This window comes from Ailuropoda melanoleuca, chromosome 1 (genome assembly GCF_002007445.2).
Source record: "Ailuropoda melanoleuca isolate Jingjing chromosome 1, ASM200744v2, whole genome shotgun sequence".
NCBI classification, from domain to species: domain Eukaryota; kingdom Metazoa; phylum Chordata; class Mammalia; order Carnivora; family Ursidae; genus Ailuropoda; species Ailuropoda melanoleuca.
Window position 1 is genome coordinate 153,722,697 of NC_048218.1, and position 24,703 is coordinate 153,747,399.

General features: G+C 34.1%; 1 protein-coding gene across 4 annotated transcripts in view; it reads right to left on the minus strand.

Moving 5' to 3' along the window:
- Window positions 1-24,703, minus strand: part of DGKB (diacylglycerol kinase beta) — a 669,924-nt gene that overhangs the window by 380,067 nt on the left and 265,154 nt on the right. For all 4 annotated transcript variants that reach the window (XM_034668563.1, XM_034668559.1, XM_034668553.1 and 1 more), the window contains 3 exons: window positions 14,049-14,134; window positions 11,945-12,034; window positions 6,096-6,256 (listed from right to left, as the gene is read on the minus strand). In XM_034668563.1, coding sequence (XP_034524454.1) covers window positions 6,096-6,256; window positions 11,945-12,034; window positions 14,049-14,134 — 337 coding nt within the window. The remainder of the gene's footprint in view (window positions 1-6,095; window positions 6,257-11,944; window positions 12,035-14,048; window positions 14,135-24,703) is intronic.

Consider the following 24,703-nt stretch of genomic DNA (forward strand, 5'->3'; position numbering starts at 1 on the left):
CTTCCAGCTGATTCTAACCCATACTCAGTTTAACAACTACCGGCTTAGATTTTGCTACTCCTTCCTCTTCAGCAAATTTCAGCTATCTGTATTTGAATGCAAAATAATCAATTTCTTCCATATGATAAAGCTTAGCGCCATAAAGATGCAAACCACATACTCATAATTACGTAAATATTTTCCATAGCTGTAGTTATATCTTCAAACTTATTATGCTGCGTATTTAATTTCTGCTAAAAAACATACATATTCTTGAATAGTTAACACCACCAAAATGGCAGAGTAGGAATTTTCAGCTATCACCCCCCAGAGTACAGTGAAAGCGACAACCACTCACAGACGAGTACCTTTGTGGGAGTCAGAGAGTCCAGTGAAGTTCCAGGGCACCACCGGCGCAAAAGTCCAATAGAGGGAGGAGGGCAAGAAGAACAGTCCGACTTCCCCTGCCACGCTTCCCCGAGGTGGCACAGCTCAATTCCAAGAGCACTGACCCTCAGCACTGAGATTTCTCTCACCGGAGAAAGTGTTGTGTGTGCGCAGCTTCCCAAGCCTTGCCGCACGCTGCCGGACACACCACTTCTTTTTTGCCTCACCCAGAATACTGAGACCTCGTGCATCACAACACCCTCCCTCGCGCCAGAACGTGCCCTCGTGCGCAGAAAGGCAAGCCTTGGCCGTGAGCATGTGCAGACTGCTAGGTCGACTGCGGGATTGCAGGAAGGCACGTAAATTTCAGCATTCTAAGGCACTGCCCTCGTGAAAACACACAGGAGCCTCACAATAATACCCAGGCAGGCTTTGCGGTTGGAGAGAAGGAAAGGGAAATTGGTAAATACCCAGCCCATTTCTGCTATATACAATCTTAAGAATTAGCCCCCTCTCCCCGCCCTAAGATGCGGGGAATGGGCCATCTATAGAAAAACTCTGAGAAAGCCTAAGACGCCCTAACTGGGTTGACTGAAGCCAGTGAGCAGAGGGTAGAGGACTACTTCTTCAAGTACAGCCTGTGGATTTGGAAGCAGCGCTGTACGGCCCCTCCAGTTCCTCTTAGCAGTGGTCTTGGAGTGGCCCTGCCTGCACAGGACCCAGAGGGGGACATGCTCATCCCATCTGTGCACCCACAGGCAAGCTTGCCAACATCCCCTCTGAGGCGGGATACCAAAGTAGCCCTCATTCAGGTCTAGCCGCTTGCAGCTCCGACTTTTTAGTAAACCTGCATGTTTGTATTTCCTGAGGTTTGCACTTACCAAGAATCATTTTTGTTGTTTCCAACAATTTATACCAACTTTAGTTTCTATTATAATTAGATAATTTAATCACATGTTATATAAAAGGATAATATGATTACAGACAGAAAAAGGTTTTGTTTTATATGGAAATGAAGATTTGGGAAGATGTGATATAAATGCAATGCTGAAACTGCTATAGAATTATATATCTTTGCTTAGAATTACCTGCAAGAAAAATCATTATAAAGGATTTAACTATTGTAAAAATCTAGACGGATTTTATACTCAGATTGCATCTTAAGTGTCTTTAAAATTTTTATTCCACTTAAAAGAAACTACAAATGGAAATTATTAGATGGATTATTATTGAATGTGATTTACAAAGACAGACTTTGTAGAACCCCAGATCCACATTCAAAAAAATCTTAGCTGGACCGATAAGGGAAGATTGGCCAATTCAATTTTAAGTTTTAGGTTAAAATGTTAAAAATTCTGGGGTGCCTGGATGGTTCAGTTGGTTAAGCATCTGCCTTTGGCTCAGGTCATGATCTCAGGGTCCTGAGCTCAGGTCTGGCTTCCTACTCAGCCGGGAGCCTGCTTCTCCTTCTCCCTGTTCCTCACTCACACTATCCCTCATTCTCTCTCTCTCTCAAATAAATAAAATCTTTAAAAGACTTTTTTTTAATTAAAAATTCTATGTATCATTTTATGACACTATCTTTTAATAGGTAGAAGAGCTCCTGTTTTACATAAATTGGACTACTTCATTTCCTGATTATAATCATTAAATCACTTAATCGCCCCTCTTTTTTTGTAATAATATTTTTTATTATATTATGTTAGTCACCATACAGTACATCCCTGGTTTTTGATGTAAATTTCCATGATTCATTAGTTGCGTATAACACCCAGTGCACCATGCAATACATGCCCTCCTTACTACCCATCACCAGTCTATCCCATTCCCCCACCCCCCTCCCCTCTGAAGCCCTCAGTTTGTTTCTCAGGGTCCAGAGTCTCCCATGTTTCATTCCCCCTTCTGATTACCCCCCTTTTCTTTATCCCTTTCTTCTCCTACCAATCTTCCTATTTCTTATGCTCCATAGATGAGAGAAATCATATGATAATTGTCTTTCTCTGCTTGACTTATTTCACTTAGCATTATCTCCTCCAGTGCTCTTAATGGCCCCTCTTGAAAGACAAACACCACACCTTGGCTTCCAAGAGTCTTCAAGACAAGGTAGCAGCCACCTCTGCAACAGCCCTTTTTTGTCAATCCATTCCACCTTCCGCCCTATGTTCCAGGCACATGGACCTTCAAGTTTTTTCTCACCTCAATCTCTTCACATATAGGTATACCTGCTTGCTATGTTCTGTCCATCTCTTTTGTGGCCAGCTCACTTGTGTATTCCTCAGAAGAAGGTGGAAGTGAGCTTTTCTACATATTAAATGCATCTTCTTTTCTAGGCTTTCCCTGACCGTGAGATCTAAAATTATCCCTTATTCTAGCTCAAGATAACTTTAGTTTCCTTTCATTAAATTTATCATAAACTCTCTCTCACCTTACTATAATGTAAAGTTAGCAATTACATATATTTCTTCCATCTATTCACTGCCCATCCTCAAACAGTATCTGGCACCTAGCAGGTGCTATGTAATTATGTTGTAATTGAAGGACCACCACCGTACAAGAATATCTAATTTTGGAGTTAATTATGATTTCAGGATTATTTGCAATTGTTCTGGCTAATATTGGAAAGTATTACACAGAAGGAATTAGCAGAAATGGGCTGGGTATTTACCAATTTCCCTTTCCTTCCTAGGCAGACAGTTCCTTCCCCAGCTTCCTTAAAATTAGGCACAAATGATTAATATATGGCCAATGGGTTATTAGTGGAGCATTTTCCGGGTCTGGCCCATAAACATTCCCCTCCTACAGCCCACTCTTTCTTTGTCACCCTTTTGTTGACTAGATAGGGCGCTGAGTAGCTAGAGGAGTGTGGAGCCCCAAGATGGAAGGAGACTCGGTCACTGACCAAGTGGACTAGAACCTCTCTCCAAATATTAACCTATGCTGTTCTATTATGTGAGGGAAGAACTAATTTTTAATTGTTAGCAGACCATTAATATTTTGGGAATTTTGTACCAATACTCAACCCACTATAATACAAGGTATATATACTAATGTATATGAAGATAATTATTTATGTATTTCTGACCATCAAAGGTTTTTCTAAAAATATGAAGCAATTTCTGTGTAATGTGTAAGACACTTATGGTCAATAAATGAAGGACAATAGTTGAAATAATGGAAACCACACTGATCATATAGTCAAACTTTGAGATCACCTTGTAACTAGCAGGTAGTGAGATTCTAAGAGCTAATTTCAAATACAAAGCATGTGCCATCTTAATCTTTACCATGTTGGTGACAACAAAAAGTTGAAATACCTCCTCATCCTTTCTGTACTCCAATTCCATACTTTTTATATATTCAGGAATAGCTTGAGATAGAGAATTCATTTCATCTTATTGTTTTCTGGATTCAGTGATTGAGACAGAGGAATACAAGTCACTAAGTAGAAGGTGGCCTTGCTGAATGACAGACCAAAAAGGCCCTAGTAGCCTGTATATCCTAGGCTAAGTGAGAATTCTTATACAGGGGCAAAGGAGACAAAAGAAGGGTCAGCAGATATTAAAAGCTGAATGCCTAAAGTTATGTGTGTTCCCCAGGGAACACACAGATCCAGTGACAAACTGGAAGACTTACTGGCTCAAACTTACTGAGCACAAACTCTGATCAATCATGCTGACACAGGGGTGATCCCAGGAAGCCAGGATTAAGATAAAAACAAGAATTAAAAAGGCAAAACAAAACAAAACAAAAGGGAGTCACATGCGCAGGAGAGCAGGGCTCCACATAATTAACGTGGTCAAGTCACTAAACAAACACTGGAACAACCATAACCACTGTTGAGTGGATCCAAATCCGAAGTTCTCACAATAAATTATATAAAATATCCCATTCCCAACAAAATATTAGCAGACATGCAGAGAAATAGCAAAATGTGGCACATAATTTGGGGGAAAATTGTCTTGAATGTGGTTCAGATGTTATTAAACTCTCTGAGGAGCTTCAGATTTTGAACTTAGCAGACAAAAACTTCACAACAACCATTTTAAATATGTCAAAAGAACTAAAATAAAGCATGTTTAAAGAATAAAGGAAAGCATAACAACGATTCCTCAAATAGAAAATACCAATTAAAAACATAGAAATTATAAAAAGAGAACCAAATGGAAACTCTGGATTTAAATAGTATATTAACCAAAACAAACAAACAAAAATACACCAAAGGAACCCAGGAGAATGGCATTATTCCTAATATCCAAAGACTCAAAGCAATCTAAATGCCCATCAATTGGTGAATGGCTATGTTTATATGTGATATGGCCATACAATGGGATACTACTCAGTAATAAAAAGGAATACAGTATTCATGCAGTTCATATGGGTGAACTTCAAAAATATTATATGAAATGAAAGAAGCCAGATGCAAAAGACTATATATTATATGATTTCTTTTATATGAAATATCCATAAAAGGTAGTTCTTAGATGCAGAATATTAGTTATTGCTTAAAGCTGAGGGAAGAAGCCAGAACTGATTACAAATGGACATGAGGGTTCTTGTTTAGGTAATGAAAATCCTCTAAAATTGGATGAATTTAGTAAAATCATTGAAAGGTTCATTTAAAATGAGTGAATTAGGTTGTGTGTAAGTTACATGTCAGTAAAAATGTTAAAAAGATTATTATGCATATTCATATCAAAGATAAACAGGAGGAATTTTATGAATCAAATGTGTTACATTTTTCTTGCAAATAATAACTGTGATAGTAATGATTGCATATTTAGCCTTCATTATGTACTATTATTAGAGGCTCTTTAAATATATAAGCACATTATCTGTAACAATGAGAGAAAAAATAATGCCATCATGATAAAGGTAAATAAATGGACATTAGAAAAAGTATTGCTAAAGGACCCTTGCTCAGGTAGCTTAACTTCCTAAGTTCATGGATTCAGTCAGTGCCTTTTATAATCTGCTAGTGGTGTGTGTGTGTGTGAGCGTGTGTGTATGTGTGTGTGTATGCACATGACAGAGAAAGACATGAGATTAATACTGAGACGCATATGTTAAATGGAATATAATTTTGTACACAATATATTTTAAGAATTCATAACTACCAGGTAATATAAATGTACACATGTATAAAACCACTGTTAAAATTATTATTTAGGAATTAAAATTATAATAACTATTTTAATTGGCAAATGATATTTTGCTTTCAGTCTAAGATTTTTCAAGAAATTAAGTGAAAAGTTAAGCCTTTTGACTTATTAACCACTTTAGAATCATAGTAGCATTTTTCTTAGACGTCAGACTTAACCATAAATTTTAAAATGATGGCTATTTGTAAAAACCTAATGGGTTATAATATTTTAATACATATCACAAAATAAGATAAAATTTGATTCATCGACTTCACATTTTAACTAATGTGGAGCTTTAGCCTATATTCTAAAATATAATTATTTCACAAACCATTCTACCCTTTATTTTAGTAACACAGTCAACTCAATTGCAAAAAAAGTTTTTCTTTTGTTTAACGCATGAAAATTTTATCTATTGCTGATTCTCGGACTTTGAAACAATACATAAACTTAATTATTGCCCATTAAAGAGGTGCTTTGTTGACACAAAAATAAATTATTTATAATTAGTAAATCTTTGTAGTATATGAGTTTAAACACAGTGATTATTCTGGACTGGTTAAAAGAACATTTAGTGCAAAATCTTACCACGCCAATGGAAAAGTAATTATTGATGATACTGTAAGGCACTGGGTCTCCCTTCTCATCTTTGTCATTAGGTATGACTTCAAACTTCCACCTGTCCAACATGATTTCTGTGCTGTTTTCAATGTCTTTTAGGATTTTCATCAGATTCTCACCTTCATAACCTAAATGAAAAAAAATTGTCTTGAAGAAAAATATTACCAAATAACAAAAGCTGTATTTATATGTATTTGAGTGTGTGTATGTGGATGTCTCATTCTGAAGCCAAACAATGCATTTTACAGCAAATTCTAACACAGATAAAGAATTAACTATAATGGTAAGCTCATACAAATATTTTATTTTTAGCTTTAAAATAGCTTTAAAATTTGCAACTCATACTTCTCTCCTGTGGTGCCAATTCTCAGTATAGTCAAATGCCAAACGAACACCTCCACGGCATACCCCCACAAAATTTCCTATCAATGTATTCAAAAAGAAATTAATGATCTGCTTCCCTATCTTCTTCCTGTTAACTCTCTTTCAGACAGGCAACACTCTCAACCCAGTTGCGGGAGTAAAAAGCTTGGATGCGATTTCAGACTTGTCCCTTTCCATCCTTCCGTGATCCTCACACTGTACCCTCTAGTGATACAGAACTGTTTGCAGTTTAAGTAGAAGGTCCTTCTCTTTTTCATTTTGTGCCATTTCCTCTCTTGTTCTATATAGCCAGAGTATCCCTTTTCTTTTGGTTGCCTTGCTTCTGCTCCTGCTGTAAGTTTTATATTTGATAGCACTTCTTTCCAGAAGCCACCCTCCCAAAATAATGGATTCTCTACAGTTCCACAGCACACAGTTCTCCAAACTAGCCATACCTTGGAACTAGTACACTGCATTATAGTTACTCGCATCTTTCTCACTACAAGTTTCTTTTACCAGGTGTTCCCTAGAGTAAATGCTTGACAAATCTAGTTTTACTGGATCTACTGCAGATAATCAACATGCCCTGAAAATAAAGTTATTCCTTAATATTATATTTTCTCTTAAATGTATCTATCTATATAACATTATAGTTCAAACTATAACCTAATCCAGGTTGTGTTAATCTTTGCTTTTAACCTCCCTAAATAGTGTCCTCTGTAAAACCTTCTGTTGATTGTGAGAATTACATGAGAAAATGCATAAAGTTCTTAGTACATGAAGCATAAAAATAGAAAGTTCTCAACCATATAATGATAACAGAATGTGAATTATTGTACTAAGTTAAATAATATCTCTCTCTTCACTCTACACACAGACACAAACACACATTCTTGAATTGATAATTTGAGTTAGAACAATATTTTCATAGATTTAGATTTTTTTTTCTGTGTGCAACTTTGGTCTATATTTTAATAATGTATTCATTGAACAAGTAAATGCCAGAGGCTATGAGTCCTCATTAGAGGTGTTAGCTGGAAAAACTAATTGGGTTAAAAGAAAAAAAGAAGAGGCACCATAATATGCCAACATTATCTAAAGATAAATAAATTACATTTATGTATTTGTTGAATTAATTATTAGAAGTTCAAGGTAGCCAGAATCTAGGAGGGCCTATTTAGGCACCCACCATTACTTTTTATCTTACACAGGTAAAATAGTTATGTACTAGTTAATACATACAACAAAGAGTACAACAAACAATGACTAGACAGATATAAGCATTAAAAGTACCAAATAGGATTTTAATAAATGTTATATTGCATTTTTGTGGCATACTTCAAAAGCTATGAATATACATAATAACTTGTGTATAATTGCACTCAGTAAAAACTGAATTATTTAAAGTACAAGATTATAATAATTAAACTTACATATATTTCACATTTTTAATAGTTCTACCTTCATTCTTGAAGTTTAATTTCTTCTAAATTTTTAATTTCTTTTAAAAGTAATAAACATTAGCCTCCAAATACATTTTATATATGTTTTCCCCATTGAACTGGATAAAAAAGTTAAGTATATTCACCTCTTTTTCAAATTCTACTTATTTGAAAATAAGTATGATTTTCAGACATAAGTGGATTTACACGTATTAATGTACTATCATATAGTATAATATAGCATAGAAGTACACTATAATATATAATAAAATATAATATGAAATTTATATATACTCATTCAGCAGATACACAAGCAAATAATAATTATTGAAATAAAATTTGAGCTTGTCCCCAGCTACATCTCAAGTTAATAGCAGCATGGTTCAATATAACACTAGAAAAATATAGGAACAGCAACTGACCAGTAGAGAACAAAGTAGTAATGGATTTAGTGAAAATTACTTACCACAGCTAGATTCTACTATAGCCACTCACCTTAAAATCCTTAGTGATGGTATGTTCTCTAAGTTTTTATGGGTAAGTATGAAAGCGGCTAATATCAATTAGCCTTCTAGCCAAGTAAAAATGGAAAGAGATAGGCCATAAATCTATTTTGAGAATCATAGCATCTGCAGGTCAGAGCTAATTTACAAAGGTGACCAATTCCAAATTGTAGTCCCCATTTTAACAAATGCCTACACCCTAATTGTATTTATCTATGTTTGAGCTTGTTAAAGAATGATTCATAGCTACAAACAGGATTGCAAAACTCAAGAAGATCATTTTTTAAAAAAAAAGACATATTAAACTTTCAAAATATAGAAGTAAAAGCTTATTCCCAGAAAAGAATAATGTTATTTTGCTTCCATTATTTTGATTTAAACCTATAATCACTCTAGGCTAAGAAACAAAATTAAAACATAATTAGTATTTATTTTCTATTTAATGATGTGATGTTATTACCAAATCTATCTAAAAAGCCACAGAAATTTTTAAAAAGGAAAGAAAGTCACCTAAAGGAGAGCAACAATATAGATTTGTCAGTGTGTGCTCCATCTAAAACTCTTACACTCTTACTCTTCATGAAACCTTTTTCCTGAAATAATCTTAAATTCTAGTTAGCCTATTACTAGAAAAATTGCAAAGAGAATGTAAATTAAGTATTTGCAAACGCCCTAGGACATCCTACATTCTTAGTGTTATATTTTCCCAAATATATTCTTGTAAAAAATAAGCTTCAAGTCAATATATTCCAGTGACCTAAAGTGAACCAAATGACTATCAGTTGAATAAAGTCCTTTCTTTCCCAAATGTTAAACATGATGATACTTGCTACAAATACAAAAAGTACTCAGCACAAACACAAGGGAAACAATGTAATGGTTAGTATAAGAACCTACAAGGCAGGCACTGTCCTTTTTTCAAGCTCTAATGAGGAATCTGAAGCCCACGGTTGGTAAGCAACTTGCTCAAAGTTAGTTACACACCTGGCAAGAAATAATCACACTTCACAGCATGTTTATCAGTAAACTCTACCAAATGGCATCCGCATTTTCCTAATCACTCAACTTAGGCATCTTGCAGTCCCCCTTAATGTCTTGGTTTCCCCAAAGCCCCATACCAATCCATGGACAGATTCTACCAGTCCTTCCCCCCAAAATAGAACTCCATTGTGTCTACTTGTTTCATTTCCATTACCTCCACCCTGGTCCAGTCCCTTAATTCTCTAATTAGGAAAACTGTAACACAAGTTCTTATTTGGAAAACTATGATTCTCTATATTTTCACAATTTTTAATTTTCTTGTTTATTTTATACCTCCCAATTAATCTATTTTTGAAAACATAAATGTCATTGTGTCATGCTGCTTTTGAAACTCTTTCCAAGTTTCACTTTATGCTTCAAATTCAATCAAACAGAATTCTTAACAAGACCATCAAGCCTCTGCATTATTTAGCTCTTGATTGTCTCTCCAGTATCATACTAGTCACTGTCTGTCCCCCCACTCCATTCCTACCCACTGCCTCACAGATGATTCAAGAGTCACTCAGCCTCCCTTTAGCCCTTTCAATTTCAGAACCTATTTCTCCTTCCTTACATTTTAAACCCAGCCTAAAAGTTTCTTCCTCAGAGCGACCTTCTTGGTCATTTAGCTGAATAGTTTCCCTCCACTACTGTCTAAATACGTTTTGAGTCTTACATAGATTTGATCTTATTTTGTAATTGTATATTTTATTGTTCATTGATTTATTATCTGTGTATTCAATGAAAACATAATCTCCAAAAGGTAGGGACTTTTACTTATTTTTTCACTACAAATACAGGACGTAAAACAGTGTCAACACGTGCAAGGCACACACAGACAGTTTATTATTAATATATACTTTGGCATATACTACAATTTGTGTATCTTTGACTACTGATAATAATATATCTTAAATTATTTTATAAGAAAATCATTAGAAGATGCCTCAAATGGATCTTCTATGTCAATTTTGAGACTGGAGCCATTTACGAGTTTGGAATCTAAATGAAACCATTAATTTTCAAATATCAAAAGTATTTTTCAAAAGAATACACAAGAGGCCACATGTGTGATTCTCTTCCTTTTAATCGATATAGATATGTAAGCACTGGCAAATACAAGCTAGCATCTTACAAGCAATGGTTCTATCCATCTGTCTGTCTGTCTTTCGATTCTACGAGATTTAACTCAGTGTTTCATGATATTCTTTTACTAATTCAAACTCTCAATGAAAATTATATCATATATTGAGTTTTTAACTTAGTCTCCAATTCTGTCTGTTATATACATATACACATACATACACAGATACAAAACACAGCTTAGAGTTTACCAGTTGGTCAGATACTCATGGAAAAGTTGTTCTCAAATTTTTATTGTAAATCAGAGTTACTTAGGGAGTTTGCTTAAAAAGCAAATCATCTGCCCAGGTCCACCCCAGAGATTTCCATTCAGCATATCTCGGGTGAGGTCAGGCCACTATATTTTTAACAAGCTCCCCAAGGGCTTCTCATTCACACTGTCTTAGCAGACATTTTTTTAAACTTCTCTAAGTAGACACTTTTTAAACTCAAGCTAAAGTTACTTAGTTTCAGTTCTGGCTTCTTTAGCAAAATCTGGGGTTTTTTTTTTTCTTTGAAATCTTCAGGTAAGTAGAGACTATTAATGATATGTCAAATTTTTTTAAGACCTTTTGAAATAATCCCCCCTTACCCTGTTTCATCCACACTATTCCATTTTGAGTTCCTTGAGTATGTCAAGTCCCTTCCTCCCTTTAGACCTCTTACTTGAGATTCTTTCTGCCTCTAAAGTCTACCCTCACTTCCATATGGCTGTCATTATTCTATCCATTAGGGTTCTCCCTACGTTATCTTGTCATTTTCTCCAAGAGACCTTTTGCTATGTTGGTTATAGGTTTACTTGTTAGTCTCACAATTTACTTATGACTTTATGTACCACTAGAATTCAAGGCCTCTTGGAGATAGACCTCGTTTTCTGTCCTTAACCCTATACCCCAAAAACAGAACACATCACTTGGTATAAAGTGGGTCTCAAAAAATAAGTGCTACTTATTGTATTCATTCCTGGATAAGTCATTCATTAGCCTTTCAATTTTTTCCTTTGTTAGTGATTTTACTACACAACTCAGAGATTAAAAATCGGAACGTTACTTTAGAATTAATCCATGCTTATCTCATTTCTTAAGTTAGAACCCCAAATCAAGGAGGTTTAGAAACTTGCCTTGCCCCATCAACCCTATAATTAGTATCAGATTAAAAGCCAGCACTCACAGTCTAGTTCCTGGTCCACTATTTCCTTCTCTACCCCAGCCTATTGTTCAAAGTTTTGTACTATATCTCTCACAGCAATTATATTTGCTAAATTCACATGGCAGTTGTCATATATTAAAAATGATGGCCTTAGTTTTTTGGGGGGAAATGCTCTGCACTGTATTTCTTTTTTTTAAGGTTTTCGTTAGCTGTTTACCTCCTCCCCATCGCAGGCATCTTGCTAGATCATTGCCGGTCCCAAGAGGCAGAATAGCAACTGGAGGATGCTTGACAACATTAGCCTTTTCTGTGGAATCAAAAATAAAAAAATAAAATAAAATTTTGATACAGATGGAACAACAGTAAAAAAGACAGCTTGGCATGAAATGAAGGCATTCTACAGGTACTTAAAAGCAGAAAAAGTTATGTTTTAGAGCTATATACAATTAGAAAGTAAGATCAATTTGTATGAATTTGTAGCAATTTATAAAACACAGAAAAATACCATAATTCATGAAGTGATAGAAATTTTCAAGATTTCTGAAGGATCCTGCTTCTAACTCTGGCTGCTGCTCCCCCTGCTTGTGCTCTCTCTGTCTCTGACAAATAAATAAATAAAATCTTTAAAAAATAAAGTAAAATCTTAACTCAGTTAAAAATTGTGGTGGTTTTGACATCATGGAAATCTCAAGGATGCAGATATATGCATCATAAGAATATAGTAGAGGGGCTTCACCAAAGTGGAGGTGTGGGTTCCTATAAAACCTCTTTTGCAACACCAACTCTAGATACATTTCACTTTAAGGAATAAAATATTTTGAAAAATCAAACTCTAAAAGCTAGTAAAATGCTAAAAAGTAGTCACTGTGTTGTTCCTACCCATGGTGCTGCTTTGGGTCAGCGTAAGCAACGTAAGAGCTAGGTAACTGAGATCAGCAGGTTTTCGTTGAGATTAAGCGTTAGAGAACATAACGCTTTGGCTCAGAGCAGTAAAGATCTCTGCCAATGAAATTCCACATTTTTTTAAAGATTTTATTTATTTATTTGAGAGAGAGAGAGAGAGAGCACGAGCAGGGGCAGGAGGGGCAGAGGGAGAGGAAGAAGGAGACTCCCTGCTGAGCAGGGAGCCGGACACAGGGCTCCACCCCAAGACCCCAGGATCATGATCTGAGCTGAAGGCAGATGTTTAACTGACTGAGCCACCCAGGCGCCCTCAAATTCCACATGGTTTTGTTTATACTGATTGATTGAGAAAGAGAGCACGAGCAGGAGGGGTAGAGGGAGAGGGAGAGAGAATCTCAAGGTGACTCTGAGCTGAGTGCAGAGCCCAACATGTGGCTTAATCTCAGGACCCTGAGATCATGACCTGAGCCAAAACCCAGATTTGGATACTCAAGCAACTGTGCTACCTAGGCACCACTTAAACAGCCCATTTTTAACAAAGAACTGAACAATAAAGAAAAGAATATTTGTTTGGGATTTATCTATCCATGAAGGCCAATTCATGATCATTTTACTGATTAGTAATCAGTTCTGACAGCTGACTGTCTCTGAAACCCAGATAATTTTTCTAAATCATGAAGTTTTTGTGATACATGCCTACATTTTACCCTCAGTCATGTACCTGCTTCGTTTGCTTATAAATAATAAAGTTGTAAAAACTTAAATAGAGAAGCAGTCTAGGTTAAGGTTAAAGGATGAGGTCTATTCCCAGTCCTGTCAATTTATAGCTCTCAGACTCCATTCTAATTATTTAACTTCACCACACCTAGAGCCTCTCTCTAAAATGGGATTATCCATACTGTGTCACAGAGTTGTTTCTAAAAATCTTAGCACAAGGTCTATGATGGAGTACATGATAAATAAAAAAACAGCTGTAGTAATAATAATGATAGATGCATATGATAAGAATGACCACAGAGGGTAAGGTTTTGAGGCACCATGCTTAAATAAAATAAACACATCTACTTGACATAAATTTTATCACAAATGTTAAGATTCTCTTTGGCTCCCTCCCCAGGGCAAAGAAACAAATGGAATTTGTAAAGCCTGATTTGAAAATAGCTCTGAAGGTTTAGTAAATTCCACAAGAAGCGGATTAAAAAAGAAAGATTTCTAGATACTTGCAAATTAGTTTGTCAATTATAACTTAGAAATACAGAAAACACATTAAACCAGTAAGTAATGTGCAACAAGGCCAGATGTCTGATTATATCATTGTAGCATCCAAAGATATCAATGCATTAATAAAATAAACAAAATATACAGAATTTTAGGTTACCACTCTCACCCCAGCCACGTTAAGTATGTGTCTTCATTACCTATGCAGTCCAAAATCCACCCCACGGTTCCATCTCCACCACAGGCTAACACTCTGAAATCAGGAACATCACGGAAAAAGTTTAACCTGAAAAATAAGCATGTTATGGCACATGATTGGTATTTTAAAATTCGGACTTGTCAAGTTTTGTATTCTCAGCACTTTATCTAATAAAAGACATTTTTATTTGATGAAGACTGTAAGATAATCTCAGTGATTTTATTGAAAAATATTAAACTCTTATCTAGAATAAAATTCTAAAATTAAAAAATTAACATCTTGATTTAAACATATATTAAATATATATTTTTTCTTTTATCAACTCTAAAGTTTAAAAAACCAAAACTAATACATTATAATAATGTTTAATAAATTATTCTCTCACATGTGATCTGCATTTCACATATAATCCAAAGTGATATTTACTACAGCATTTCATTGAATAATTTTTATTAATCAAAAATTTTCTTTTGAATCATTACATAAATACAACTATTATGCCAGCCGATATGTCTTCGAGAGTTTTCAGCCTTTTCCATTACAGGAAAAAATTGATCACACTGCTTTTGGGGTTCTGCTTCTAGATTTCCTTTGACTTAGAATTTGCAAATGGGAGCCAGCCTTCCCCTTGTCTTTTGACATGCCCTCAACACTCAAGCCTAATTGCTGGGTGGGCCATAATAAATGCCTATAGCCTCCGTTGCTACTGCATATAGCACTATGCTTATTAATGCAACCTACCTTGGAGAAAGTTAAAAAGGCAGGTAACACAGCCAGTTATACAACTGTACATGCCTATTTTCTTGCAATAAAAAAAAATTGAAACAAGACAGAAATATGTGGAATGTGTCTGTTTACCTCCCTTACCCAGGGATAACCACTGGTAGTAATACAATATACAATCATCCAAGAAATGTTTCTATATATTTACATATGTGAATATACACATATGAATCTTATTATACACATATTTTTAACATGAATGGGATCATGCTATACATCCTGTTAACTTGTGTGCATTTTTTTAATTTAAAAATGTCTAAGAGATCTTTCTGTGTCAGCTCATACAGTGTTGCATCATGATTCACAGTAAGTGAATGTATTACATAAGGTATTCATTGTGTGATCAAATAAATCATTTCTCTTCAGGTACTGTCAAACTATTGCAGTATTTTACAAAAAATAAGCATCATAGTTAACGCTTTTTGAAGTACATTATGTGAACTTATGCATATGTTTTGAAGGCTAATCTTCTAGAAAGGAAATCCACTATACCATCATACTACTCTCTGAACAGCTCCTCCCATAAAAGATGTGTCAATTTCTTTCAACTCGAAAACACTACATGTAAACAACTTAATTTCTGCAATAATAATGAAAAATCAAATTATACTTTTACTGTAAAATCACACATCCCTGTTTGTGAGTGGGTTGAGCATATTTTTGTAGGTTTACAAGTGTGTGATATCTTCTGTGAACTCCATCTTCAAATTCTTGCCCATCTTTTCCACTGAGTTGTCTTTTATTATTATCTTATAAATTCTACATGAGTGTTATTTTTCATTTAAATTAGCATTATTAGAAAAACATTTTGTAAAAGTAATACAAACGATGCATAAATATAATACAAATGCATAAAAATTAACTAAAACTCAACCACCTGATATTAAGAGCCATGAATATTTAGAATATCAAACTTTCACATATCTCCTTAGGTATTATATTGTGGATATTTACCTTTTGTTAGACATGCTGCAATATTTTCTTTGAGTCTATTTCCCATTTGTTTGCTTATATCATGTATAATATAATATTGTGCATAATTTAAGTACCTATGTGCCAGTTGTCAACCCCAATGGGAGAACATTCCCAAAAACTTACATAGAATGCTGTGCTCTTTCCCCACAGCATCCTTCTTCCTCATCCACAAAGGTGAGAACTATTCTTAGTTTTCAGTTATCATGCACATGCCAATGAAAATATTGTTCATTTTTTGCTTTTTCCACTTAGTATTGTTACTAAGACTCATTCATGTGATAGCTGAAGTTCTCTCCATGTACAGTTAAAGTTATTTAATTTCTATTGCTAATTATCATTAATGTGAGTGTGCCTTTTCTAACTCATGTCAATGGACATTTGGATTGGTTTATGTTCTTATAACTGCATTATTGCACATGCTTCCTAGTGTCCATGGACAGTGATTACTTTCAGAGTAGGGTATACTTTAATGCAACTTTTAGTATCCCAAAGATGTTGTACCAATGCATGCAGTCATTTGTAATAAAAATATCTGACTGAGCACATTCTAATACTCTTAATGTCACACTTCTTAATTTCATGGGTTTCCTTGTTTGTGAAATGGCTATTCGTGACTTTTGTTTCCTTTCTCTACTCCTTTTTCTCTTGTTGATTTGTAAAAATTCTTTACTTGTTCTTAATTTTAGTGCATTTTTGCAAATATCTTCTACAAATTGAAATTTTTTAACTTTAATTAACATGCATTTTAATAAAAAGATTTGTATTCAAATTTATCAACCTTTTCATAAGTGGTTAGCACTTTGGCCTGTATTGTGAAAGAAAAGTTTGCCTACTCAGAGGTCAGAAGATAATTCATATATACTCTTTTTAAAATTTCAGTTTTACTTTTGACAGTTCTATGTGGTGGTGTGAGGTAGGGATCCCTTTATTTGCTTCCCTTCCTCTCCCTTAACCCTCTCCTTTACCCCTCCCTCCATCCTCTCTTTCTTTCCTTTTCCCTCCCTCCCTCCTTTCTTTTCTTGTGGCTGTTGTGCACCTTTTTATTTATCTTCTTTAATCTCTTCTTTAATCCATCTTTTTATTTATTGGATAATTCCACTTCCTACCATGCAAGCTCCATCAAAAATCAGATTTCCATATGAGTATATTTCTTTTTGAACTGTTTTATTTTATTTGTATTTTGTCCACCCCTGTGCCAGAACCACATTCTTATAATTCCTTAAGTAGTTTTATAGTAAGTCTATATCCCATAGAGAATGAAGAATCTAAGCTATTATTCCTTCTTTGATTTTCTATATACATTTTAAAGTTAACTTGTCCTATTCCACAAAAATAAAGATAGAAACAAATAAAAACCAATTACGATTTTGATCAGAGTAACATTAAGCCTATAGATCACTTTTGGGAGAATAAAACATGTACAACATTAATTAAGTTTCCCCATCCATGAATATAGGATGCTAATGATAATGGTGATCTCCAATCCTTATAATTGTTATTTCTTATTATGCTGTCCAGAGCTCCAAAACATTGCTGAATTGGGATATTCATAGACAATGCCCCTATCTTGTTCCTAAATTTAAACAGAATATTTATATATTTTTCCCATTTAATATGATGTTTTTATACAGATTTTCTTTTTTTTTCTTTTTTGAGTGACATCTTTTATAAGGTAATAAAGTTTCCTTCTATTCCTATTATAGTAAGGATTTTTATTATGAATGTGTTAAAATTTTTTCTGCATCTTTTGACATGTTAATATGGTTTATCTCATTTGATCAGAAATGTGGGAATATACATTTAAATATTTTTGTATTATTAAAGCATCCTTATGATACTTTTATATAGCCAAATTGGACACTATTAATATTTTTATAGAGAACTGGATTCAGTTTGCTACTATTTTGCTTAGATATTTTGAATCTATAGTCATGAACACAATGGACTTGCTATTTTTCTTCCTGATACCATCTCTAATTTTTTGTCAAAATTATTCTGTCTCAAAGAGTTTCAGAATATACCCTCATCTTCCATTTTTGGAAGCATCTGTACAATTTTGGAAGTTCCTTAAAACTCGTAGCACTTGCATATAAGCTATTCTATTTCTGGTGAGTCTTTGGTTTCTCTCTCTCTTTCTTTCTTTTTCTTTTTTTAAAATAACTGTTTGAATTCCTTTAATGGTTATTGAACAAAATTTCTACTTTCTAGTTCTCCCTAAATCAGTTTTTGCCAGTTACATAGCCTATTAATTTGTCTATCTCCTAATTTTCAAACATTGTCTCATTGAAGCCTAGAAAAGTTTTTCAAAATATGCTGGCAGCTAAAAAGTCTACCATAGAGCTAATTGTTTCTGGTTAAAGCCTAACCATCCATTTGACTCACCATCGTTCTTCTACTCCATGATGATGGTTCATCTGTTATTCATTCTTGTTTCTTTTAAAATTGTCATCATTCGTTCTTCAGCAGCATCCTACCCCCAAACATAAACCCCATGTGACTGTCAGACCAGCTTACTCTCTGTAAATTGATTGCTAAATGGATTGAAAAATTGACCTCTCTATCTCAGCCTCTTAATCCACTCAATCCATGCTATTTTCCCTAGAAATTCATTCATTCCTTATTTCATTCATTCACTGAATTGTAGCCTTGGAAAATTATTTAATCATTCTGACCCTTGGTTGCCTTATCTTTAAAATGGAGTTAATACCATTTGCTTCATTGGACTGTTTTAAGAAATAAACAATATGTGTATGTAAATTAAATTGTAGTATCCATAGGTTATTACTAATTCAATCATCTTCCCTTCATTAAAAGTAGTATATATGTTTAATAGGTCAGAGTGCCACTCCTCTATTTTCACCCTCCCTCCCCCAGTGTTCTGGCAAAATAATTACAAAGAGAACTTCCTACCAAGCAAAGCTGGATGGACAGTGAGTTTTCCTACCTTCAATCAGAAACTGTAGGCCAATGAACAGGTGGAAGACCTGTTTATGGCACTGCATTAGGGACAGAAAGTGCAGAGGAAAACAGGTCTGACTGAGAATAAACACATCTAAGAGACTTGGCAAGAGCCAAAATACAGGGTCTGCATGGGTATCAACTTTTCACTCACTGAGCTGTAAAGAACAGTAGATGTGAGACTCCCACTTCAAAGGACATCCTAACAAGGAGAAGGAGAAGGGAATAAGGAGTGTCTGGAAAGATGCCTCTTCGTGGAAACTTTAGTACTGTGTACTACACTTTCACCTACCAATTTCAGAGGTTCACTTGCAGAATTAATACATGTAAACCTTTGAAATGAAGTAATAATGCATGGCTCCAGAATTTATTTAGACTACTTTTATGGAAATTTATGAAATTAAAACTTAAAACACTTGTGAAGTGGATTAATAATTTTTGAGCTTCCAGTGTTGGTCATTAATGCTCTCTTAGAGCTTTACTATTTACGTACAATAGCTAAATTTGAAAGAGCTCTTATGTTAATGTACAGATTTAGTTGCTCCTTGTCAGATGGTTTCCTATCACATTTGCTCAACAGCCACCACTATAGCATACCCCATATAAAAGTGGGTGGTGAGATTTTGAACCAGTAAAAGCAAATCAAGATATTCTATCTAAGATTTAGAAGTCTATTTTCCATTTCTAAAAATGTTAAGATAAAATTAATATAGAAAATTTAGGAAGTTTTAATTTGTACCTGACAATAGTATTTAAAAAGCACACTGGGAAAACTTTTCAAAAAAAGAAGAAAACCTGCAGTACTTATTCCATAATCTTGGAAAGTGTCTTATAATTAGATTTCTTAAATGACAATATGTAGGAATTTCTTTTTATTCCTATCTTCTATTATCATTCAAAGAAAATAAATTATCCTGTCATTTATATATGATTGGGCTATATCAGTTAGAAATCAGATTGAACATGTTAAGAGTTTTCTGCCATTAGAATGGAAGGGAAGTAACTTTTTAAAAAAGATTTTATTTCTTTATTTGAAAGAGGGGGAGAGAAAGAGTGAGTGAGCAAGCATGAGCAGGAGGGAGGGGCAGAGGGAGAGGGAAAAGCAGACTCCCCGCTGAGCAGGGAGCTCAACTCTGGGCTCCATCCCAGGACCCCAGGGATCATGACCTGAGCCAAATGCAGAGGCTTAACTGACTGAGCCACCCAGGCACCCTGGAAGGGAGGTGATTTGACTTAGTATTTACGTAACACTATTCAGTACTATAAATATGCAATCAAGTTTGTGACCATATACATGTGTCTTCATTCCTCAAAGTCCTAAAGTATATGTATATAGTTTGCATACTAACATATATGTATATACATGAAAATGCAATTTAAATATTTTTCTAAGTTTATAAGTTATATGACTACCACATAAGTAAAAAAAGACAAAATTTTGAAGTGAAGAATGAAAAGAAATATATGATAAAGAGTTTTAATTTAACCAAAAATCACACATATTTCCTGATCTCTCAAAGAAGTTAACTTGGAAGAATTCATTCTTAATACTTCCAATTGGAAAGCACAAAGACATCATCTGTGGTCCAAAGGACACTATCTAAAATTAACTCCTAAAATGTAACAGCAGAAGAGATTAGGTTGCTTAGGTCTCTTTGGCACATCTACTCAAATTCATTTTGCCATTCTAGCACTTTTATTATTAATAATTACAATGAGTTTTTCTTTTATATTCATCAGATAATTCCACCAAGTTAATTTTATAATGTGAAGTAAGAAAGTATTGTGAATTAGGAAATACTTCTGAACTTCTATAGAGGAAAAAAATACTTTGACAGGGATCAAATACAACAGAATAGCTATAAATGCCTAAAAAAGAGAGTTACATTTAACAGAATAATTATATACTGAGAAAAGTAACTTTATAAGTGTTATAGCACATGCATCAATTCATTTATTTAATATGCATTTATTAACTACAACTCTGTACCAGAAACTGGATTAGATTCCAGAGATTGAAATGCAAGATAGAGTCCTTGCCTTCAAGTATCTCAATGTCTTAACTGAGAAAGCAGACAAAATAACACACAGTTCAGGTCACAATAGAATGTTGTTTGGAAGCCGTTGATGCAGATTAAATAGAGAAATATATCAAGGTTGGCTTAATAAAAGTGGAGACAAATACCTGAGTTGATTTTTGAAGCTGTGGTAAGTTAATTCTCAGATGAACTGGGCGGACAGGGAAGGGGAGGAAGTGAATGAAGGTTTAATATATAAGAAAAAGGGTGAATATAGGAAACCAGGAAAGTGATTAGATGAGAAATTCTGGACAGTGTGAAATAATGCATTGTAAGATGAAAGGGGAAGGTGAATGGTCTTTCCCTTCATCATATTAGGGGATACAAGTCAGTGAACAAGTTTGAGAAAGGTCAAAAATATTAGTTTCATATTAGACATGTAAAATTTGAGACACCCATGGGACATTAATTTGGAAATGTTGCCTAATAGTTGTGTAAATCTATATAAGGGTGTGGAGAGAAATCTGAGATGGAAAGCAATATTCAGAAGCAATCCAAATATATTTGATAATCAAAATCAGGAAAGGAAGTAAGAAGAAGGAACAGAATAGAAGTTAAAATGATCATGACAGAATACAACAAAGATTTGCTCTTTTATGGGATTAAAACCTTGAGCAGCTTATTTAAACTGTCTGATCATGAGCTTCCTCATCTGCAAATGGAAACAATGCCCAACTCATGAGGTTGTTATATTTTGCATAATCCTTGACCCATGCCCTGCAAATCACTATTATTTTATTATTGTAAAATCAAGGAAGCATATATGCATGAAAGAGTTCTGAGTATGAAATTCAAGGAAAATGTGACTTTCAAGGGATGTACCAAGAAGGATGTATCCAATTATATAAGAAGATAGGAGACAATTATTTCCTAATATCCAACGGAGAAGAGAGGGGGCTGGGTGGCTCAGTCAGTTGAGCATCCAACTCTTGATGCAGCTCAGGTCATGATCTCTTCATGGGTCGTGAGATCAAGCCCAGAGTTGGGCTCCTCACTCAGCAGGGAGTCTACTTGAGATTCTCTCCCTCTGCCCCTCTCCACTGTCTCTCTGTCTTTCCGTCTCGAAATGAATAAATAAATCTTAAAAAAAATATATATCTAACGCAGAAGAGACTTTTAGGAAATATTAAAATAAGACTTTATTTAACACCTGTAAGTTTATTACTGATAATAGGAGTCTCAATGGAGAGTAGAGTCAAAATCCCAACTACACTGAGGAGGAAATGAAAAAGTGGAAAAATAGTTCATTTTATTAAGAATTTAGTTGTGAAAAAAATGAAGGAATTGGAAGGTAAGTATTTAAACAAACATTTTTCAAATTAAAAATAGCAGCATCATTAGTTTTATATGTTGCTCATTTTTTGCAACATCACAATGACCGAGGAATTATTTGTCTGCATTCCCTTTGGTCTTGAATCTGTATCCATTCCTATTGTAATTTGTAACAACATTTTAATCATTGCATATGTTTTTATAAACTAAATCAAATCACTTTAGTACAGAGTAGGCTTATATTAAGAGGATTTACATAGGGGCGCCTGGGTGGCACAGTTGGCTGGACATCTGACTCCTGGTTTTGGCTCAGATCCTGATCTCAGGGTCGTGAGATAGAGCCCCAAGTAGGGCTCCATGCTAAGCATGGAGTCCGCTTGAGATTCTTTCCCTCTGCCCCTCCCTCCACATGAGCTCTCTCTCTCTCAAATAAATAAATAAAATCTTTTTTTTTTTTTAAAGAGAGCTTACATAGTTAAGATAAAAAGGCAGTAGAAGAGAAAACTCGAGATGTGATAGCAAGGGGGTGGAATAATGAATGAAGAGTCAAAGCAGCAAGAGAAGCAGGGACCCAGAGAAGAAGTTGAATATACTTTATTTAGGACAGATGCCACATCTAATAAGAGAATAGGGGAGGGAGTCGAGATAGACATGGATATCAATGTGTTTTTAATGGTAGGAATAATAAACATAAGTTGAAGTAATTTCCTTTCTATGATATCTCATTGATAAATTAGGAGCAAGGATGGATACCGATTTTGAGGGATATGATATTTCTAAAATTTGATGCCCTCTTTAAGAAAAAAAATGTAAAAATTAGTTTTCATAAATTATACATAAATATGTATATTTATATGTATATTTATTTAGAATAAGAAAAGAAATCACAACAGATTGCAAATTTAAGATAGCACACAGACACTACATCATAAGGTCGAGAATAATAGCATAATAATTCCATTAATGTTCATTTCTTGGCCTTTTGGCTAAGATCAAGTATAATAATTTCATTAATGAACTGCTTGATAGACTTAAACATTTTTTATATTTGATTGGCTTTTCATAAGAATAATTTTGAATAATATTTTTATGAAGTGATGACAAGATGAAATCAAATTGTAGATTTCTATAGGCTGATTACCCCTACGTTAAATTATTTTAAACTTTCACACTTCTTCAGTGGTAGAATTTTAAATGAAAGAGAAGTTTACAACCTGAAAAAGACTTACTGGAATAGTAGTATCCAGAGATACATGTTCCTTAGTGACTACAGAATCCGTAGCATAATCACTGAGTAATTTGTGTGTGTTTGTATATATGTTCATGCTCATTTATGCACACACATAGAATTAGACAATTAGACAATTAAGGCTTATTATTTAATAATATATTAAAATATATTAAAATTTCTTCAGATGCAATTATGATTTATGTGTGTACCACAACCAATTCAGAACATTTGTTTTTATCTATTGTTTCTTACTTTGATCAAAACCATATTTTTGCCATGATTATGTGCTCCAACAAAATCTTGTTCAAATTATCACCATAGGAACAAATAATGAAATCATTAGTGCTTTACTTTTTAATGGACTTTCTGTTTAAAGCATTTTGATTACTCTGATATAAAAATGGGATTACTTAATCTTTTTAAAGTTCTTCCACCAATGAAGCCAAAATATTAACAGTTAATCACTTCATTTATAACACACAAAAGAAAACTTGGAATTGAATATGAACATTAATTTAGGACAGTCATTTGATCTAAATGAAAAGTCATGCTTCAGAGAGTGATGGGTGAAGAGATTTTCTGCAGTTTAAATGGTTGTCTTGAGCAGATAATTAGCTATTAATTTTGAAGCAGATACTCATGTTTCTACAACATATTTGTGCTTATAGTTTCAATATGCTCAATGATACCACTAGAGCTCCCATTGTCAATGGTACATGTTGATAAGTACTTCATAAAAATCATGTATTCATCATCAATTATTTCAGAGAAAAAGGAAACTCAGAACTGAATTTTTCATTTAATATGCATTTTCATTTTTAGCTGATTTTTGCTGAAAAGTTTTATTGCAAAATAAAAGTGTATAAAACATAAATATTTATAGATTTAAACTACATGTTTAGTTAAAAAAAAAGCACTGCATAAGAGTATTGAAACCATTCATTAAAAATAATTGGCAGGATTGCTCATCTTCTCTTCCTCACATTTATTTGATATTTATCTAACCTATGATTTCCCCCAAACTCCACGGACATTGCTGATTGGTATATTTGTTCTCGCTTGCATCTCACAAGAAGATGAGAGTCCATGGCCACAGCATAATGGGCTGGTATACCCTTGGGCCAACACAGTTTTTAGTGCATATATACTGTACTTCAGAAAAAATTGTTGCTTGTTTTTACATGTGGGAATAGGTGGGAAAAGACAGTTATTTTTCTGGTTATGTTTTAGACTTAAAGATGATATGCAAAAATGAGAACACCATTCATTGGACAGATGTGTCTTACATCCTACTAGAGGAAAACATAGCAGAGACTGGATATACACACTGGAGAGATCCCAAACCCATCATTATCAGGG